This window comes from Ambystoma mexicanum, chromosome 5q, assembly GCF_040938575.1.
Source record: "Ambystoma mexicanum isolate Mex_15411 chromosome 5q, UKY_AmexF1_1, whole genome shotgun sequence".
NCBI lineage: Eukaryota > Metazoa > Chordata > Amphibia > Caudata > Ambystomatidae > Ambystoma > Ambystoma mexicanum.
The window spans coordinates 66,881,214-66,903,343 of record NC_090933.1 but is presented as its reverse complement, the minus strand read 5'-3'; the positions used below and the strand labels follow the sequence as shown (position 1 = coordinate 66,903,343).

The following is a 22,130-nucleotide window of genomic DNA, read 5'->3' as shown; positions in this document are numbered from 1 at the left end:
TGCAGAGGGGAGGAGACCTGGTGCCACCCTGCTTGATGATGTAATACATGCTGGTGGAGCTGTCGTCTGAATGAGGACCACCCTGCCGCTGATCATCAGGAGGAAGGCTTTGAGAGCGAGCCAGGTGGCCATCAACTCGAGCCAGTTGATGTGGGCCGCCTGCTCCTGACGCGACCATATCCCGTGGACACTGTAGCTGCCCAGCCCTCTAGGGATGAGTCCGTGGTGATGGTAACCTGAGGTGCTGGTTGACGGAAAGGCCTGCCTATCCACAGGTTGTTGTCTGAGCTCCACCAGAATATGTCCTGATGAAGATGTGGGATGCTGACCTGCTCCGCCTGGAAACCCTTCTCCTGACTCCAGGAGGCTGCGAAGTGCAATTGCAATCACCTCATTTTGAGCCTCGTACGCGGTACTGTGAGTAGACATGCCACATGATGCCCAGTAGGTGTTGGTGCCACCATGTTGAAGTCACTGCTCTGCTGACAAAATGCCCTGTGGCCCTCTTGATGGCTGCGATCTTGTCCGCTGAGGGGAAAACCCTCTCGGAGCTCATATCCCAGATAAGGCCCAGGAAGGTTAGACTCTGCGTGGGCTCCAACTGTGACTTCTTGATATTGATGGAAAATCCAAGCTCGTGTAGTGTACTCATGAGGGCGGAGGCGGTGTGCTGGACTGCCTCCAGGGAACTTGCCCTGACAAGCCAGTCCTCTAGGTATGGGTAGATGTGGTGACCTTGAGCCACCGCGTTAATCAGTCTTGTGAAGAACCTGGGGGCCGATTGAGGCCAAAGGGTAGAACCTTGTATTGGAAAGGAAAACCCATGATCCAGAACCTCAGAAAGGACTGAAGGGGTTGCCAGATCGGGACGTGTAGGTATGCAACCATCACATCCAGGGAGCACATTAGTCTCCCGCACACAATGTCTCCGCTATAATTGCTGGGGTAACCATCTTGAACTTTTGGAGAGGAAGGGAAAGGTTCAAGGTGAAAAGGTCCAACAACTCTCAGGCCAGCTTGGTTCCTTTTGTGTATGGCGGAACAGACCGCGTTGAGAGGCTGGGACTTCCTCCACTGCATGATTCTCTACGAGCAAGCGAATTTCCGCCAACAGTGTTGCTGTACTGATCTGTGGGAGCGGAGAAGAGGGAGGGATAGGTAGCCGGAAGCCTGTGGATGCTACGGACAGGATCCATGGGTCTGTGAACCTTGTACGCCAGCCATGTGCATGCAGGGCAACCCTGCCCCACACCAGAGACTCATGGATCCGGATGGTTGCATCATGCTTTCTTGACCTCCGAGGCTGGGGCGGAGGAGGGGGACTGGAAAAAGCCCTTGTGATCCGCCTTATGCTGCTTGTACCTGTTCTGGCTTGGGGATCTGTCCGGTTGTCTGGACCGTCTCTCCTGGAAGCCCCTAAAACCTCCCAAGGACCAGCCCTTGTCTGAGCGCTGGTGCGCTTGGCTATATGCCTTGGGGTGGACTTGGTGCGGATCGATAGGGATTTAGCAGTGTGCAAACTATTATTCATCTTATTGAGTTCCTCGTCCGTAGTAGAATGGAAGGTGCAGTATTCGCTCCTGGACATCAGGGTTGAACTTCGTCGCCCATAGCCAAGCCGTCCTTCCCATGTTGGTAGCAATACATATGGTACACTCTGAGGTATCGATGTGAGCCACCGTGGACTCCATTATGTCCTGTGCCACTATATTGGCCTCAACTAGACCAGCCTTGAAGTGAGCCTGGCTCTGTACCAGGAGTTCACGTAGGAAATCAGCGATTTCTCACCAGAGCCTCTGGTTGACGACCGCCAGCATGGCATCCGCATTGGACTGGCGCAGATGGAGAGTAACTTTGGAATAGATTTTCCTACCAAACACCTTAAGCATCTCTTCCTTAACCAGGAGTGCAGAGGCTGATGTAGTCAAGGATGATTGATGCTTAGAGTACAGTGGAGCTGCTGCAATCACTGAGGAGTGTGGCTGGGGTGTGCCGAAAGTAAGAGGGGGTCCCTTTCCATTTGCCTAAACTTAGCAACGAGACGCCCATTAGGTTGCGTAGAATGTGGCTTGAGCCATCCTTTTTTGGCAAGCGCCACCACGTCCTTCTGCATTGGGATTCCCATTCTAGATGCAGGGTGTAGAGTGAGAACTTGCCAATAACTCCGCCTCTGGTTGTTCCACCTGTGGCTGTGGATCCACATATATTCAACCAGGCCAGCCAGCCGTTCGTGAAAGGCTTTGGCTGATGGAGTGTCAGAGTCGTCCTCATCTGTGTCCACCAATGTGTCTTGCTGGTCCGGTGCCGTTTGAGGAGTGCTGGGCGCAGGGAGCTGTGGCATACTGATCGGCGCCGGAGGCTGCTGCAGCACCGGATAAGCGGCTGCTGTGACTGGCAAAGGCATGGGAGCCTGTGTCGTAGGGACTGGCACGGGCAGCTGGGGCTGCGTAGGACCCAGAGAAGCTCGACCCAAGGGCGGTGTGGCTGTGGGTGCTAGCGGCTGTACTAGAGGTAACATTTCCCTGATAACATCCCTAAGGATGTTGCCCATCTGCGGGGACCACATGAGAGTAAGGAACTTCTCAAAAAAACCTGTCTTTACAGGCCAGAGGAGTGCTTGATGGAGCTGGCGTAGGCGCGTGACCCTGAGGTTGCTGAGACCTAGTTACACCCTGTCTGGCCGTATGGGGCGAGGTGTATCTGTCCTACGAGGCTGATGGGTATGCTGTGGGCCAAGTGCCAGGCGTTGACCAGTCCCGCCTGGGGACTTGTTCCCCTACCTGGTCACCAAAGGGGGATGGTGTCAGGCGAGCTGCCATTTTGTCTGGACCAGCGGCCATTTTGTCCGGGTGCATTCCGCATGCCTGTGTCGTGGCGCTTGCCGCAGCTTCCTCCAGTACGCAGAGCGCTGGAGGTTCAGGCCTACCCTGCACTTCAGGACGGGTCCTGGTAGGCAGAGTGCTCTCAGCTATGGCACTGGTAGTGCTGCGTACAGGCGCCCCCCCAGACATCAGTCTGGTAGTAGGGTGTAGCCCCACGGGTTGAGACCCGGTAGTAGAACCTTGCCGTCCCGCAGCTGAGGCACCGGTAGGGACTCGCAACCCCTCTGCCTAGTGGCCAGTAGCTGAATCAGCCACAGTATGTGCGCTGGTACTGGGACCAGTTAGGTTGCTCCCGCTCATGCACTTCCTGGGGAAGGTGTCGCCTTTGCGGGGTGCAGAGGCGAACAGTGCACCTACTTTGGGTCTGGTCTTCTGCTTAACGAACGCCTTTAGGTCCTCCGGAGGCGACTTACCAAAGAACTCCCTCCACCTGGCTAATTTGTTCTTGAGGGCACGCAGTGTCAGCGTGTCGCACACGGTACAGCCTTCCCAACCGTGGTCGGGGCCAAGGCAGTGGAGGTAGAGGGCGTGGGGGTCGGATGTAGTGAAGGAGCGTGATACCAGAGGACAGAGCGGTACATGATTAAAAGAAGAAAAAGACGACAAAAGTACTTCTCTGGCGAAGAGCGCATGGAATTACTAGGTCGCAGGCCTAAACCAGGGGTGCTGGTGAAAGCAGTCCATTCCCGTCGACACAGAAAAGAGAACTGGGGAGCATCACCGGTGGGCGGAGTCAGGGGAGTGCATGCTCCCAGGGCTGTGCCCCCGCGCACCTCTAAATTTAAAGGGGAAGATGATTTTTCTGGTGAAAAAGGTTCTGTTTCCCATCCCGTTAAGAGGAAAGGGGACGGGACGTAGGAGTACTCCTCCATCTGGCAACTCTTAACGCCCGCTCAGGCAACAAACATTCCACTGTCATCGGCCTACTTCTTGAAGACACTGACCTCGACATTTTCGCTCTTACCGAAACATGGCTCAATGCCAGCTCAGTCATTGCTTTTGACTCCCCACACCCACCACCCTGACGGCTTGAAATTTATCTGCAAGCCTCGACCTTACCGCACTGGCAGGGGGGGTTGTTGTCTTAATCTTCACTGAGTGGGTTCCTACCTTCATCTTACCCACGCAGCTCCACTCTTAATTTTAGAGACTGGTTTGCAAGCGAGTCATCTCTCCCATCTTCACCCTGACCATTGCTACCATATACCGGCCTCTTTTCATCACCACCCTGTTCCTCTCTGAATGGGTTGTTTCTGTTCTTCCTTACTTTCATCCACCTCCAACCTCCTCCACCTCCTCCTCCTGGCACTACAACCACTCTCTTCACTGACCACTGCACCTTTCTTTCCCTCTCCATTCTCCCTTCTGGTCCAACCCACTCAGCTAGACAAACTCTGGACGCCCTCATACATTTGGACATCTCCCTTGGACATCTCCCTCCGACACCCCCTCTAGTCACCCCTATCTCCTGGTCAGACCATTCTCTCCTCTCCTCTCACCTGGGTCCCTTTGGCACTCTGACTGCACCCCCCCCCCCCCAAGCCCTTCCAACCTCATTCACTAACATCCACCCGATGAAACGAGTGTCAGCTGCTGCCTTTGCTTCCACCTTTATCTCCCCCCCTTCCTCCGACTTTACCTCCGACTCTGCTCTCAGCAACCTCCATCTGTCCACTGTTCATCACCAATACTCTTGATATTGTTGCCCCAGTCACGACGATCCGCCTGAAAACTGCCACCAAGCTAAACACCTGGTACGACTCTGAGCTTGGGCGGCAGAGCAAAGTGGCAGACCTCGGACTCAACCTGACAAACTGGCCTGCTGCCTGCTCCGAAGGCAATACAGACTCTCCACTCGTGCCAAGAAAAGAGCCCACATACAGGCTTGTGGTTTACTCTGCATCCAACAACAAGGCTGAACTGTTCAAGATCTGCAGGTAACTAGCCAACCATTCTGCAGTCTCCTCCTCCCCTTCTCCCTCCCAGGCCCTCTGCAACAAACTGGCCCCACATTTCGCCACCAAAACCCAGGACATCCTGAACACCATTAATAACCACCCTCCCAACCCACCCCACACCCCATTGCCTCCCTTGGCCCCTAACCTTCCACCTTATCACCTGTCACACCCGAAGAAGTTACCAGAGTTCTCTGCTTCATGAAGGTCCCTTCTAAACAGGTTTCCCCTTGCTCATCCAGGACCATCAAGGATAACATTAGCTCTCTTAGACCCACACTCATATTTCTGCAATAGCTCGTTTCTCACTGGATCCATCCCCTCCTCCCTTAAGCACCCCCCTTATACTCCCATCCCGATAAAGCCTTCAGCAGACACTATCTGCCCTGCCAACTACTGACCTATTTCCATTACCTCCTTCGTGGGAAGCTGCTGGAGAAGCTGGCCTTGCCCCAACTCAACTCACACACCAAACTTGTTGGTGGTCTCCACAACCATCAATCTGGATTCCGAGCATCCAGAGGCACGGAAACTGCTCTTATGAACACCCATGAAGAACTGCTTGCATCTTCGGTCTGCAACTCCCCAGCTGTCCTCATCCTTCTAGATCTCTCCTCAGCCTTAGGAAGGATGTCAGCCAGTCCAGTGCCTGTTCTGATACACCAAGGGGATCACACAGCCTTCATATGAGGATGGAATGGTTAACTGTATCAAACGGACCGTTCTTCCCAAATCATCCTGGGCACTTTCTCTTCTCCTACTTCCTTCTCCACCTGTGGTGTCCCCCAGGGCTCTATCCTCTCCCAATGGCCCGTTAATATCTACTTAGCTCTGTTTGCACACCCCATCTCCTCCAACTCCCAGTGTTATGCAGATGAGAGCTCTTTTTTAAACTTCCTGCTGATCCCCTTGCACCCTCCATCATCCCTGACTGCCTATCTGCCATGCAGTCTTGTTGCACCTCCAACGATCTCTGCATCAATGCCTGTAAAACTGAGATCCTTCCCACCGGGACCCCTGCTCCCTCCTCCTTCCCTTCACTCTGGCCATACACATTGGACTGACCCCCTGCTCCTTCTTCTGAAGACAGAAACCTTGGAGTCACCTTTGACTCTTCCCTCTCCTTCCTCCCTCACACTCTGAGAAGGAAGAGCTGCAAGTGGGACTTCTTGGCAATGTTCAAAGGAATTCTCCTCTTTCTTACTTTCCCCCAGAGGCTCAATGTTACTCGAGCCCTGGTTCTCTCTAGGCTTGACAATTGCAATAGCCTGCTCCTGAATCTACCTTCTTCAAACTGCGACCCCTCAAGCTAACCATAATAGGGCAGCAAGACTTATCCTTGGCCTTAAGCCCAGCGATTGCATCTCTCCTGCCCTAAAAAGTCTTCATTGGCTTTCGGTTGCTGCACGGATTAAATTCAAAACCCTCTGCATCACCCACAAGGCTGTCTGGGACCGGGGACCACACTATCTGCAACTTTATCTTACTAAATAATCCCCCTCTAGACCCACTACATTCCTCTGGAACCAACTCTGTGTGTAAAGCATTTTTGCTAAACAGAGGGTAGGTGGTCGATCGCTTTCCACAGCTGGCTCCCGCGTATGGAACAGCCTCCCCCTGACTCTGCGCCTTGAGCAGGACTTTATTAAATTCTGGAAGCTCTTCAAGACTTTCCTCTTTAACTCCTCCTACCCTTCTCTCCTCTGCTAATCCCACAGTTTCTGTGATTGGTGTCCAGGGCCCTTAGGCATACTCTGGGCCCCTGACCTCCCACACCCAATCGGCCTAGCCCCTGTCTACCTTCAGCCCTTGCATTGGCACCCCCTCCACCCTGGAGGTTTGCACTTACTCCTAATGTGGCTCTTGGCTGTGTAGCACTTAAAAACCCTAGCACTTCATCTGTGGCTCACCCATGAGCTCGGACTCCCCAGCACTTACCCCTTCTACCCTCTTCCTTGCTGCACTTGCACATTCTGAATACTCACAAGGCATAGTAGGTTTGTCCTTTCATCCGTATCCCCACTGTTCTTATTAAATATTGTGCTTTGTATTATATTTCACTCCCTTGTTCTCTCCCTTCACCCTGTGGGTGCTTCAAAATGGTATTTGACTTGCTGTATAAGCGCCTAACAAGCCAACAATAAATAAAATAGTCAGAGTTTCCTCTGAAGATATTAAATAATTGAGCTTCCCCTATGAGGCGAGAACAGACTTGGGGGAAATACACCTTAAGTCTACGTTCATGATGAAATCAATCCTTGAAGAAAGACACAAACTAATAAACTTCGGGTGCATGGTTTATCGTGAAAGAAAGGAAATAGAACTACGGAAGAAAATTGAGAAACCTGTGGGGGCAGGATGTATTGACTAACCCTAGGAGAGAAATGGCAAGCACTTCTCAGGTAGATACATTTTGCGACAGACTTGGCCACTTTTCTATGCAGGAAAGGTGAACCTGGGTGCTAGAGTCACTTAAACGAGAATTGGCGAAGGAAATGAGGGGTGAGAAGGCTCTCTGACATGGAAAAATCTGGAAACAATAGTCTGGAATACAAGAGGGTTCAACAGCTTTATAAAGCAAGATAAACAGAAAAAGATATTTAAAGGAGGGGATTTAATTATTTTCCAAGAAACATGGCTGCTGAACCCAATATGGTTTTAAAATGGTGTAACAACATGCTCAGAAATTTAGTAGTGGACGACTGGCACTCAGAAACTCCAAAATTTACCATTTAAGTACCATCTCTGTGAGTATTCCAGGCATACTGGCAATTTCGATGGGACGTGGCTGGGATTAACAAAAGAGTGAGTAGGAAATAGGCCCACTTTCTAAGAGAGTGAGATTTGTCAGTTGCGAATGTGGAGGGTGACCTGGAGAAAGTCCTGACATGGAAAAGAGGGGGGCGGAAGTCTCATATTGACTTCCTAATTCTCTCGAGAATGAGGTTTCAGCAAGGTAATCGATTTAAGATCATGTCTACCGCGCTGAGCGACCATAATGTACTAAAGACATTGTTTAAATTACAGAATAAATACTAAACCAGTTCTCAATTTCAGAATTTTGTAATAAATTCAGGGAGAAACACAATCCATTTTTTTTTAGTAAACATTTGATTAATTTAACGAGGTAATTAAATAATGACATTATTGAAGAATCAAAAGAGGACATTCTTCGGGGTTGTACGAGCAATTCCTTCCAGGAATTCATCTGGGAGAGCGAAAACCCAAAACTCAAAAAATTGGGCATGGTCATTGCTTCGACCAACAAGTATGGAAGCATAAGATAACTCCCAAAGCTGCTTTGAAATACATTGGCAGGCAGCATGATGACATGGAGGAAACTCACAAAAAAAGAGGAATTATTAAGATTTCAAAAATTGGATTAGATGCCATAAGTATCTGATGAGACAACAAGATAATGGGCGGATGCTACAATCGCCAACACAAGGTAATACACATAGTTTTTGGGCTATTGTGAACAGCAATAGAGTTGGTTAGGTAGTAATGCAAATTAATGGAATTGGTGAAAATGAGTGGTGATAGACGGAAATGTTCCACACAGATTTGAGTAATAAAAAAGGGACACACTACTCACATTCGCTGGGTAATAGAGTTTGAACAAGAGGATATCAAACATCTCATTATGAAATCATCACTATCTAATGCAGCTGTACCAAATGGCCTTTCTAATACAATATTCAAACAGAATGTGGATATGTGGTCACTATTGCTGACATTGTTATTTAGAGATTTGTAAAACCTGCAATATGCATAAAACTTGGAAAGAATCTATTATTTTCCGATCTTTAAAAAGGGCTATCGATCTGATTTGAATAATTATCGGCCTATTGCCCTATTGGATTGTGAGAGCAAAATCTTTGCAGCAATGATATTAGGAAATATTGAGAAGTGGATTGCAGACAATGACATATTACCCAGGTTTCATTGTGGATTCAGAAAGGGGCAGTCCACCACTTTGAACGGGTTGATATTGTCTGTATTCAAAGATGGCTCCAGACATGCAGGGAAAGATGTACCATCTGATGCTTATGTTTGTCTAATAGATTTCTCCAAGTCATTAATCTTGGTGAATCGTCGGTTGCTTTGGAGCAAATTGCAATAATGGGGTTTGCCCTCACCCCTGCTGGCAATCCTAGAATACATGAGGTCACATCTGTTAGAGTTAGGCTGGGTGCCAATGGTCCACTTACAGACTCTTTTCTGACTTCTAAAGGGTTGCGGCAGGGATGTGCATTTGCCCCATAGCTCTTTAATTTGTAGTTAGCATACTTGGACCAAGCACTGGGGCCTGCTGCACTCATTTCACCAGAAATAGGGGCCAAAAGATCAGTTGGCTATCGAACGTGGATGACATGGAACTTTTAGATGTATAACCAATAGGTCTACAGAGGCTGCTTGAAGCATTGATTAGCTATGCGAAGACTAACAATCTGATTATAAATCAGAAGTAATGCCACATCACCTCATCTAGTGATAGAAAGAACAAGAGGAGGGTAAAGCCGTCCATTGACAACATCTGCATAGAAACAAGGAAGGAGGTATTGTATTTGGGCTTTAACATCTGTAAACAGTCTAATAAACCGATAACACATGCAGTTGTAAAAAAAGGTGATCAACTTTTCTTTCAGATTAAACGCATCCATGTTAAATTCTGTATATTCACCATCAAACTACATTTTTACATGGTTAAAATCATACCAAAGATCATGTATGTCATAGAAATCGACCCAAGAGCGTATGACAACTGGTGGGACAGATTGGAGGTCAGGCCGTGGAAGAGGGTAATAGCCCTGCCTCCCTTTTTTCCCATGGCGCCATTGCACTTTGAATTGGGCTTATTTTCGCTTAAATATTGGCTCAATTGGCGAGTACCATTGATAGTGGAAAAAATCCTGTCGCTAAACCAAATACTTAGTTTGTGAACTTGCATAAATGTATGATGGGAAAATGATCTTCATTTTTTAATGCAATGCCATCGTACTCTGATACTTTGTTATATGACATAAATAAAGCACGGTCAGACCTAGTGGAAAATTCTCCTAGTGTAAAGAAAGGTCTAAAACAAATGGCCTGGATTAATACCATTACCCAAACAAGAGGATATAAACTTCATTTGACATTTCAAATAATTGATAAACCATTTCGAAATGTACTGAACTATTTTCTCCAATATCCTTGTGCTGTAACGAGGTAGCACTTCTTATGATTTCTACTCAATCTTCTTCCCACGGGGGAAATAAAATATGCTTGTGCTAATTAAGAAGGGACAGTGACCATTAATTGCCCTCACTGTGAGGTCCTAGGAAAACTGGAAACTTTGCAACATCTACTAGTGGAGTGCCCTTCTTTGGCAGGATTATGAACAAAACATCTGGGTCTTTTTTTATTAATCACTATGAATACGAAACTCATAACCTATGGGATAGGATGTCGGCAGGATCTGAAATGCTATTAACTTTTGCTGTCATTAAAATGTCGAAGGAGTTAGGTTTGTTGAAATAATTTGACTATAACAGAAATATTGTCTAGTTTCATTTTACTTCACTTCTATTTTTATATTTTTGTGTACATGTTTTTAACCTGTACATTTATTGATAGATTTTGTAAAGTGAAAAAATTCAAATGTTTGATCAAATCACAAATACAAAAATAAAAAATATTAATTGCATCGTCTGCAGGTGCCAGTACTTTTACTTCTCTTGGGCAGTGACCGACTAAATTCAGGGTCATTTAATACCAATTCCTGTCAACCCCACTTGTGTGACCAATGATTGGCTCTTCAAATCGTGTTATGCGAAAACCAAGATTATTTTGTTTCCTCGTTCAGAAAATACCAAATTGGATACCATTATAAACCCAAAGTGCAAAATACAACTATCCATGTTCTCTCTATTGGAAACCTCTACCCTCTCCACATCAACAGAGGACAGTAAACTCAGAGATGGAATTTCGGAAAAAATAGTTAATGCATTGCCACAGTTTAAGCAAAGATTCCGACCCAGCAAGCTTGTCATCTTTAGTTTGTGTACTCGCACAAACTCATTTTGTTTTACCCTGAGAGAGCCCGACAGACTTATTGGTGGTTAAAAGACTTTTGTCCCTCCTGATTTTTAAGCCTACATCGATGTTCCAAGCTTGTCTCAGGACAATTTATGGTTTATTGCTAGTGTGACCCGTTAGCAAGCCACCCATGCTAGTGGAGGGTCCTTTACACCGTTTCCTTCCTTGTTATTAAATCTGTAAGACTCCCCTTTCTGTGTCGGTACCAATCCTAATTTTCTTGTTGGCTCGCTTTGCATCACCTTCTTTGGGACATAAAACCTAAACAAAAGATGATCTACATCATTAGTCCATGTAGACAACATGGGTACAGGGGGACACCGATGCTCATATTCATTCACCACTGCATGATTTAACCCTTTTTCCCCGGGTTCAATAACCTTTTGACCGATATCATGGAGATGAAAATTTGTGTTCTTCAGTGAGCAGGGAACATCGAGTCCTCTCTGGGCCCAGTTGGGTGGACAATACTCGGTTGCAGCCTGTAACTGAATCACAGGGAATGGAGCCATTATTTGGGGCCAAGCATTTGGAATCAGACCCTTCCAATATCCTCCAGCAGGTTGTGAATCTTGGCTAGAAAAAAAAAACTGGGCCCTGTCCATTTGATAAGGGCCTGGTCCGTTTGGTTGCCGATATCAGAGTTTGAACGTAAAGTCAAAGTGGTTAATACAGGCCCCACTAAGAGTGGATGTTGGATCCCCATTTGCGTAGTTTCAAAAAGAGGAATGATGGGCTGCGCAGGTAGTTCACCATACCACTCCCCGATTACTTCTGCTATTGGGGTCATAACTTTGGGGACCTGTCTCTTAGGGTTCCACCCCTGCCCCAAAGACACTGCTACTGTTCGATTGCGGAGACATTTTCGGGGCGAGACATTTCTCTTATTCTGAATGTATAGGGTTTTGACTTTTTCCCCCTTTAAGGAAGAAACTATCTGTTCCAATGCAGAGCCGCGTGGGCTACCCTCTACATTTGTTAATTGTGCCTTGGCCATAACACCTTCAATAATAACATCAGTGCCTGCATTATCGTCCAGTTCAATAGGTTTACTACCCACAATAATATCTCCGTTAGTAGTTTGTAATAAGACCAAGTTCCCCAAAACAAAAGAGGTATCCTCATTAACATCTACCGCATCATCAATCACAATGGGCTCTGAGCTAGGTCCTCTGTGTTTGATGTCACCAGGAGTGCATGCTCTTTCCTGCATAAAGCATCCCTGGAAATGAGTTAATTGATCACCCATTGCTTACATCTTCCCATTAATTCCTGACTATATTAGAGTGTGTGTTTTAACCTTCAGGCGGAAACTGTTGGAAGAGTTAACCGGATGCATTCATCCACCTCCCTTAGGGTTGGGTGCATGTTTGACTCATCTCCCTCGCCATACGATGGCAGAAGAGAAACAGGCCCCTCCCTACCGGACATTATGTCAGTTTCCTCTGCAGGGTGTAACCCAACAAAACTGTGATGCTTCTATTACTGGTACACCAACGGACCTGATCAAAATAATGGACACTTATCCACCAATGTTAAGTCCTCCTCCTAGTTCTCATAGTTGCCAATGTTACCTGGATTTTCAACACAAACTGAATCTGCGTATGCAATCATGCTTAAGTCATTCACCTCAATCAAAACATTCAAGGATATCCTACCCTTCCAACCAGTCTTGTCAGTAATAAACAAGAGTGAGAACACTTATAATAACTCAACAAGTAATGTCACAAGTGAATAGTCCAAAGTAGCTGGCCCTCTAATTGGAGTAGCGTTTTTTAGTTCAGTGCCTGCTCTATTCTCTCCGTAAAAGTCTTTAATCTTTTGCCCACGGACTGAAGACTGACAAGGACCCGGGGAAGCAAACAAAGGTCCGTATATTGATGAGCGCAATCCCTTCACTCTACAAGCTCCTTATTGATCATTATTGGGGCCAAGATGTGGGGCAGCCTCAAGAAGCTTGTTGCCCAAATTGTGCATTAAGGCGGCAAATTAAACATCTTCCTGATCCAAAGATCCATTAACAGTTACACTTGTCGCCTCTTCAGTCATTCGAATGCCAAATTGGCGCCTTATCCCACAGCGTAGCATGTTTAAACCAGCTGCTTGACAATCAGTACTTGACACCAATAAGCACACAATAATAAATATGTAATAAAATGCACCCAGTTCTGAGCAACAAAAGTTAATAGATACTAATCCCAATGGGTGCTGTAATTATTTAGTTTGTAAGGAAAGGGAGTCTCAAATCGCATTCACGAGAAAAGTGTAAGATGGTACTTTTGGAATATTGCAGCAGATCAAAGGGAAAATCCCTGCCGGCTCTGTTGACTAGTTACTTTCATGCTTGCGCGCCGATTGTTTAATGTGAGAAAAAAAACGAGGTCACGGATCACGTTCTGGCGAGTATGTAAGATGCTGCTCCTGGTTACTTTTCTCGCTTTCTCACTTTCAATCTTTCAAAGAAAAAGTCACTTGAAATGATAGAGTGTGTCTGCTGCAAAAGGAAAAAGGAGAGAGGCCCCGCTGTTTGTTGGTTGTAATTATCCTGTTGCCCCTTGACTTTCATTAGTATTAGAAGCTACTGAATATCATGCACCAGCCACTCTTAGTTGCTATGTTTACATGAACAAACACTGTTGAGGTAATCAATGGGTCTACGGTTTCCACAATCTGCTCTGAAAAAAATAAGGAAGACAACCCAGAGCGGGAGAAAAACTGCTACTGCTCCAAACTGCTCACTAAATCTCTCTACTTACTGTCAATGTTCGGTTTACTCAAGGGCCATCTATGGATGTCAAATGAATTGGACCAATTAAATCCTTGATGTTTGCACCAGCAATTCCAATGCAAACTTTAGCCCATCAAACCATATAGGCAGCATCACTAGCACGTTGGTGACACTGAATGCATTGGGCTAAAGGGATAAAAAACATAGGCTACATAAAATCTCTAATGTTCATATTTGTGTAATACAACTGATTTTCAGTGCCCCAACACCTTAGTAGAAAATACATCAGTATTTTGACACTTAAGACAATTTTGGCATATGTTGCCTATTTATTCAGGTCAAGTGTTTATGCATTCATTTTACATTGACACTCTTGCCCTTTGAAGTGGGAATCCAACGATTGAGAGGTAGCACAGGGAGAAATACCAAACTTAGCAGTGTGTATTATCCATCCCCTTTGACATTTTATTTTGAGGCGGGTCCATGTTTAGTCATTTCCCTGTCCAATTAACAGTTTCTCAGATCCACTGCATTACTAGAGCATGTGGGTCAGCTGCTCTTGTGATCGTGCATGTACCTCGCCAGCCATCCAGGGTAAAAGACAGCGGGAAAAGTTTGTTTCTCTGCTAAAAGGAATCCTGATGTGGACCTATCTGCTCAATGCCATATCATGCAGTGTAGAGTAGCAGTTTGAATGAAAGGCAGCTTTTTGTGGGGCCATGATCAATTCCTGCTGTAAGAAAATTATGTCTGTTACCCAGAGACATCTCTTGTTAAATTATTTTCTTAGAGTATGCTTAACCTTTGGAGTGCCCATCCTACTGCCCCACCCACAAATTAAAATGGACAGATGTGTGTGTGGAAAGGAGCGGCCAAGCAACAAGGCCCGCCTGACATCGGTTTGTTTTGTGGAAGCACTTTGGGTGTTTTGGTGTAATGGTTACCCAGCAATCAGATTCTAGTTTTTGTTTATGAATGAATATATAAGAAATATAGTGAAAGTTCGAAAGTTCAGACAATCGACACAAGTGTGCCCTTTACTTACCACACAGCAAATTTCATTACATTTGTGTCTGCCACACTGACGTTTCTTATTGCAACGCTTGTCACACAGAAAGGTAAGATCAGCTGAAAAAATAAGAAGGGTTAATTTATAAATGTGTCAAAATAGTTTCTCAGATGTAATACCAAATCACATATAGTACACCAGGGCGCACAATTTCCAGTTGCCACTAGCCACTGGCTAGTGATAACTGACTCTCAGCGAGTAGGAAATTGTGTGCTGCCTGTATGTATAGCATTCAGGTGGCAAATTACTTCTATGGCTGGTTAGTAGTTTGCAATTTGAGATTTTACACTCTGAATACACTATCACAAGGGGTGGGTCAAAGCCATTTGTACCATTTGTGTCACATACATATGCAGATAAAAAAGAAAAGGTTACTATGCAAAATGTTTTTAAAAAAATGAAAATATAATAAATTATTAAAATGCAAGCACTGCACACAGCAAGCATGTCCTTTATGCCTTTATGTACAAACCAGTAATTGTTATAACAGTTATAAGTTATAACCGTTATAATCGTGTTTAGGTTATTTTTAGAGAGAAGACACACTACGGCCACTTCACTAACTTCAGCTCAGTTCTCCGACCACTAAACATTGTGTATGAACCTAGGTCATCATTTATGAAGACTGGCGTAATCATCAAATTGTCAAATCAGTGTCAACCTGAAATGACCATGTGCATCCTGGACTAAGTGCCACACAGATTTTAGGGTTCCCTAAACAGAATACTTTTTTCTTAAGTTACATGACAGGCCAGTTGGACTGAATATTTCTTCACATATAGCTACACCTATTATGGAATTATGTACTAAATACAATGTTTACCAGGAAAAAGGGGGTACTTTAAACTCATGCAGTGCTAGTAAATTAAGCACTATAAAAATCAAATACATTATTTTTCTGACCTTCAGAGGGATCCAACTTATCCTGTCCCTTTGGGGTTAAGCATAGCATGTTTTCATCCCAAGCCCCTAAGGGGGTGGCTCCCCCTTGGGAAGAGATGACTATCTCCTTGGAATCTTTCAAGCCTGCAGTCTCACATAGCGTCAACTGTCTCCCTCCTCCACAGCTTGGGATTTCTGATCAATTAAGAAACCAGAACCTGCCCAGTGCAGGGAGTTAAAGTTTCCAACATGATTTTATCTTGGACATGCTCCAACTTCAGCCAGCAAAATGCACATCATCAAGAAAGAATGGCTCTCAATTACCTGGTTAGATTTATCAGGGAACAACTTCCTGGGTGGGTTCCTGGCCTAGTGAATTCAAGAGATCTTCATGGGTCGCCAACATTACAGGGCCCTGCGGAGATTGAAGAATCGCCATCTCCACAATGATTAGCACTACACTGACAAGGTGCTCCCTGATGTGGAGAGCAGCACATAAGTGCGCTGGTGGGGCCCCTCTCTTGAAGAGGCCCCACCAGACTGTTGATTAAATGAAAATAATGTCTCTTTAAAAGATACGTGGGATCATATAAGTGTGCGGAGTTCCTGCTCCTGCTGCCTGGCTGTTGAAAACTAAAGTCCGATCTGATCAATTAAACCTGTAAAGCGTTGTGTGTTCATCGCAATGCATACAGTTTGGCAATTCACTATAACACAGCTTGTGCAGGCTTTTCACATTTCTGTGGGGATTATATTAGTGCAAAAACAAAAGTTGCAATTCATATTAATGGTTTGAGCACCACAGTGGTTCAAAAGAGAAGTGTGTTAAGCACCCATTGCAGACATCTGATCGTATTTGAGATCGCAGTACCCCAGCAAAACACAACTGAGCCTTTACTCCTCTCTAGGTTGATAATAGCTCCTTACTTGGCTACAAGGCAATGTGCTAAGCAATGCCGCCAAAATGTGAGAATGCTAACCTTTTCAAATAATGTAGGGCCTCAACACTTTAGTTCCAAAGTCTCAAATTTAGATGCCCCCGCTTAAGGGACTGAGCTCTAAATTGTACCATATTGATGCTTTATTAGTTTTAACTTCTGAGGCTTGTGGAATCTGCTTAGATCACATGCTGTGCATAGATTAGCGAGCAGTACCAGAAGAAGGAGGTGGGATGTGAGAAGGGTCATGAGCAAACAGGTGTCTTAGAACCTCTTGTCCCACTTGTGTATCTGTCTTGGAATGAGTGTCAATGCAGTAATGCTGAGTAAAAGTGTGAATAGAGCTCCAAGTAGCTGCTTTGCAAATGGTGTCGAGGGGAACATTTGCAATGAAAGCCAGAGTGGCCCCAATGCCTCTAGTAGAATGGGCCCTTGGCGTAAAAGGCAGAGTTTTTTCAGAAAGAGAGTAACACAGCTGTATACAGTTGATAATCCACTTCGAGATCGCGCCTTTAGAGACGCGATCCCCTTCTCTGCCTGTAGCTACGGAGACAAACAGTTGATCTGTTTTCCTTAGCGGTCTGGTTTTATTTACATAGTAGAGGACCGCCCTACGCACATCTAGGGTGTGTAGTTTCACCTCAGCTGAGCTTTGCGGGTTCTGGAAGAAAGCCGGAAGCTCGATTGACTGGTTTACATGGAACTTAGATATAAATTTAGGTGAGAACCTAGGGTGTGTGCGTAAAACCAGTTTGTCTTTGTGGATAGTAAAGAAGGGATCCTGCACTGACAGAGCCTGAATTTCACTGACCCTTCTTATAGAGGTAATGGCTACTAAGAAGGCCGTTTTATAAGTCAGGTGTTTGAGACTACTTTTATGCATGGGTTCGAAAGGGGGGCCCATGAGCTTAGCTAGCACCACATTGAGGTCCCATCCTGGCGGTGGGTTCGAAATAGGAGGGTGAAGTCTCTTTACTCCTTCCATGAAGGCTTTAACTACTGGTACTTTCCACCGCGATACTTTGTTCTGGGATGTGGTGTAAGCCGAGAGGGCTGCCAGGTGTACTTTCAGAGAGTTAAAAACCAAACCTGCGTCCAGCAGGTGGAGCATGTATGTTACAACGTTGGAAGGAGTGCAATCAACTGGGTTGATTTGTTTATTCTGGCACCAAATAACGAATCTCTTCCACTTGTCAAAGTAACAGTGCCTTGTGTTTGGTTTCCTGGATTCTTTTAGGATGTCCATACACCTCTGTGGTAAATTGAGATGGCCAAACTCTATGACCTCAGGAGCCATGCTGCCAGGTTCATTGAGTTGGGTTCCTGGTGCACTGTTTGACCTTGTTGCTGGGACAGTAGGTTGTACCAGGCTGGGAGTTTGATGGGCTCGCACACCGCCATCCTGCGTAGGTGTGGAAACCATGGTTGTCTCGCCCACATGGGAGCAACTAGGATGAGCGTCATCGATTCCTTGTTCATCTTGTACACCACCTTCCTGATGAGAGGGGTTGGTGGAAAAGCGTACGCAAACATCCCTGACCAGTTCATCCACAGGGCGTTCCCTTGGGAGTCTGGCTGGGGGAACCTGGATGCAAATCCTGGGCATTGTTTGTTTTCGCTTGTGGCGAATAGGTCTATAGTGGGGAAACCCCACCGAGAGAAGAGATCTTCTACGATATCTCTGTGAAGGACCCATTCGTGTTCTTCTGGGAGGGAGTCTCTGCTTAGGGCATCCGCTAGGGAATTGAGCTCCCCTGGAACATGTTGTGATGACAGGAAGATGTTCCGTCTGAGTGCCCATATCCAGATTTTCTGGGCAAGCTTGGACAGATTTGGAGAACGAGTCCCTCCTTGTTTGTTCAGATAGAACATGGCTGTCGTGCTGTCCGTCCGGATCTGCACCGACAAGTTTAGCAGATGGGGCACGAACGCCCGAAGCGCTCGGAATACTGCCAGAAGCTCTAGCAGATTGATGTGGTTCTTGGCTACTGAGTGAGACCAGAGACCCTGAGCTGTGTGGTGGAGATGGTGAGCTCCCCACCCAGTCAGGCATGCATCTGTAGTCACCACTGCCTGTACTTCTGGATCGTAAAAGGGTTTTCCCCTTGCGAGATTCTCTCTTGTCCACCAGTGTAAGCTCTGTACGAGTGTTGGCGAAACGACCACTAGATCGTCCCACTGACCACTTGCCTGAGACCACTGTTTCGCCAACCATTCCTGCATGGGACGCATGCGCAGACGCGCGTGGGGGACCAGGTAAATGCATGACGCCATCATGCCCAGTAACCGCATTGCTTTGCGTACCGTTATTTGTTGACCTGACTGATAATGTGGAATTTGCAGTAGTATATTCCGAATTCTCTCTTCCGAAGGGAAGGTCAACCCTTTCTGAGTATCTAGGATTGCTCCTAGGAACTGTTTTGAGGTGCTTGGCACCAGACTTGACTTCTTCTCGTTGATAGAGAAGCCTAATTCGTGGAGGAGGTCGATAGTCCTCTGAATGTTTGACCTGCAAATTCCTGGGGTTTCCCCCGTTATGAGCCAGTCGTCCAGATAAGGGTACACTGGGATTGCCTCCCTGCGTAGGTGTGCAGCTGCCACCGCCAGTACCTTGGTGAATACCCTTGGTGCTGAAGCTATCCCGAAGGGCAGTACCTTGAATTGGTAGTGGCGACTGTCCACCTTGAAGCGCAAGTATTTTCTGTGCGCTGGGAGCATGGAAATATGAAAATAAGCATCTTTCATATCCAAGGTTGCCATGTAATCCCCCTTTTTTAGGAGGGGGATTACCTCTTGTAGCGTGGTCATACGGAATTTTTGGGGCTTGACATACTTGTTGGCAGGCCGTAAGTCCAATACTGGGCGCATTGTCAAATCTTTCTTTGGCACAAGGAAGTAAGTTGAATAGATACCCTTGTTTACCTGGTGTCCTGGGACGAGTTCTATCGCGTCCTTTTCTAGCAGAATGGCGATCTCCTCGAGAAGGATCTTCTGATGTTCTAAGGAGTGTATTCTTTGTCGTGGAGGGTGGTTCCGGGGACGCTGCAGTAATTCTATACAATATCCTGTGGACACTGTTGACAGCACCCATCTGTCTGAGGTGATCCCTTCCCAAGGCTGGGTGAAGTTGGAAATGCGTCCCCCTACTGGGGTTGCGTGAGAAGGGACCCTGAACTGAGCGTCACTGCTTTGGTGGAGGCGTGCCACCTCCCTTGTTGGGGCTGCCTCTGCCTCTTCCACGACCTCTCTTGTTACCCCTGCCGTAACTTTGGGTAGACTGCTGGTTGTTGTTCCATTGTGTACCCTGTCCTTGGGTATAGTTGCCTCTTTGTGAATTTTGGCCGCGTGGGCGACGAAAATTACTGTTCCCCCTCTGGTTAGGGGGTTTGTTGGTAAGCTGGCCAAGGGATTTGAGAGTCTCGTATTCGTCCTTGGCATTCTTAAGTGCGTCTTCGACCGCTTTCCCAAACAATAGATCGGGTTCCACCGGCTTGTCTATTAATGAAGCCTGGGTTTCTGTTTTGAACCCCGACTGCCGTAACCACGCATGTCTCTTGATAACAGTACCTTCTGCTATCAATCTTCCTGCGTTGTCCGCGGCGTCGAAAGTTGCTTTTAATATGCAACCAGAAACGGCTCTCCCTTCTGCCGAGATCCGAGCCAACTGGCCCTTTAACGGTTCAGGAGCAGAGGCTATGAGCGCCGCGACCTCTTCCCATTGATGGCAGTTGTAACTTGCCAACAGGGTGGTGGAGTTTGCAATCCTTGCTTGGTAGGCGGACGTTGAGGCTACCTTCCTGCCAAACCCGTACAGTTTTTTGCTCTCCTTGTCGGGAGGAGCTTCTGACGACGATAAGGGTGTCCCAGCCCTCTTCCGAGTGTTGGTAACCAGTAGGGAGTCTGGTTTGAGATGTCCTCTTATATAAAGAGGGTCAGACTGGGCTGCCTGAAAAAGTTTTTCGACTCTGGGGTTGACGGCTCTGGTGAGGTTAGGATTCACCAGGGATGGATCTATTCTACGTTGGATGGATTTAAGGATAGGGATGGTCTGAGCGACCGGCCTCCTCTCTCCCACCAACTCTTCTGCGAAATCCCTTTCCTCCTGTACACCGTGGGTGTCGATGTGAAAATGTTCTGCTGCGCGAGCGAGAACTTCATTAAGGAGGGGCTGGTTATCAACTGGCGAGTCGGTAACTGGGGCTTCGCTCTCTACCGGGGAATCTACTCTGTAAATTTCCTGCTCATCTTCTATCTCCTCCAGGTCCTCATCATCCGCATAGTATTCAGTCCCGGTTTGTTCCTCCATAATTTCAAACTCCTGGTGTGGAGTAGAGTATGGAGTAGAGTAAGGCTGCACCTCAAAGGGTTCAGGTCTTTCGAACCGGGCCTTTTTACTTAGGGGGATAGGATCAGAGGAGCCTGAGGGTGTGGCCCCTTGAGGGTCATACGAAAGGAAATGTCCTGGGTTTTTTTCATAAAAATCAGCTAAAGAAGACATCCTTGACATGACCCTGTCTATGTCTTCACTGGACCATTCTTTGGAACAGGGTATGACTTTAGTAGGCAACTTAGGGGACTCAAGGGTACCCTTGCTGGATGTTGATGTCCCAGTAGATTTGTGTTTGTCTGTCTGCTTAGGGTGGAAGGATGGTCTTACAGGAGTGGAAGGCTGTGCTTTCCGCTGTTTTCCCCCCTCCCCATGTGTGGAAAAATGTTTTCCCTGCCCCTTGGACGCCCCAGAGACTTTCGACGGCTGTCGTCGAGGGTCTGGGGAGGTATCTGTGTGTTTCGAGCGTGGGGCCTCGCTGGTGTTAACTGCGGCCTTGGTCTCCTGGAGCGCGGCCTGGGGGTGGAAGTCGTCTTCGTCTTCCGAAGATCGAACTTCCGTTAATCTAGGGAGCGAGGCACTCTTGGCAAGAGTGGATGATTGCCTTGCGTCATGAGGCGATCTCGATCGAGAGCGCCCAGAGGACACCGAGTCGGACCGTTCTATCTGTGCCTCTTTCCGAGAAGTCGACGTCGTCGAGATTCGGTTGGACTTAGTGTGCTTAGTGTGTGTAGGGTGTGTAGCACTTGCGTCGCCGGGGGTATTCCCCATAGCCGCCCTGCCGGACAACCTTCCGAGGTCGGGGACCTGCGCTCGGCAGTCTTTCGACGCCGTAATGCCCTCGCCGTCCGAAAGTACGGCGTCGCTGCCATCGCTGAAGGCGCCCTCCGCTGCCATGGCCGCCTGCCTGGCGTGGTGGGCCCAACGCTTTGTCGAACGGTCCTTAAGTGTCTTAGGCTTAAACCTACTACAAGCTCTGCAGTTCGCTTCGGTGTGGTCCCTCGGCAAGCAGAGATTGCACGTGGCGTGCCTATCGACCCAAGGGTATTTGCGGTTGCACTTGGGGCAGAATTGGAAAGGGGTACCCTCCATACGCACCTTGAGGCAGCGGGCTGGTAAGTGTAGGAAATATATAAGGTGTACCTATACGGTGTACCTATATACCAAGAGTGAAGAGTATGTACCACCCCCCACTCTCCCTACTTGCAGGGCCGAGGCCAGCGGCCTACTAGGCCCGGGCCGAGGCCAGCGGCCTACTAGGCCCGGGC

General features: G+C 47.2%; 1 protein-coding gene across 1 annotated transcript in view; it reads right to left on the bottom strand.

Annotated features, from left to right (window-relative positions):
- The window catches only part of NFX1 (nuclear transcription factor, X-box binding 1), a 2,569,209-nt gene that overhangs the window by 1,352,465 nt on the left and 1,194,614 nt on the right, over window positions 1-22,130 (bottom strand). The window contains exon 12 of the mRNA XM_069620539.1: window positions 14,692-14,774. Within this exon, the coding sequence (XP_069476640.1) occupies window positions 14,692-14,774 (83 nt within the window). The remainder of the gene's footprint in view (window positions 1-14,691; window positions 14,775-22,130) is intronic.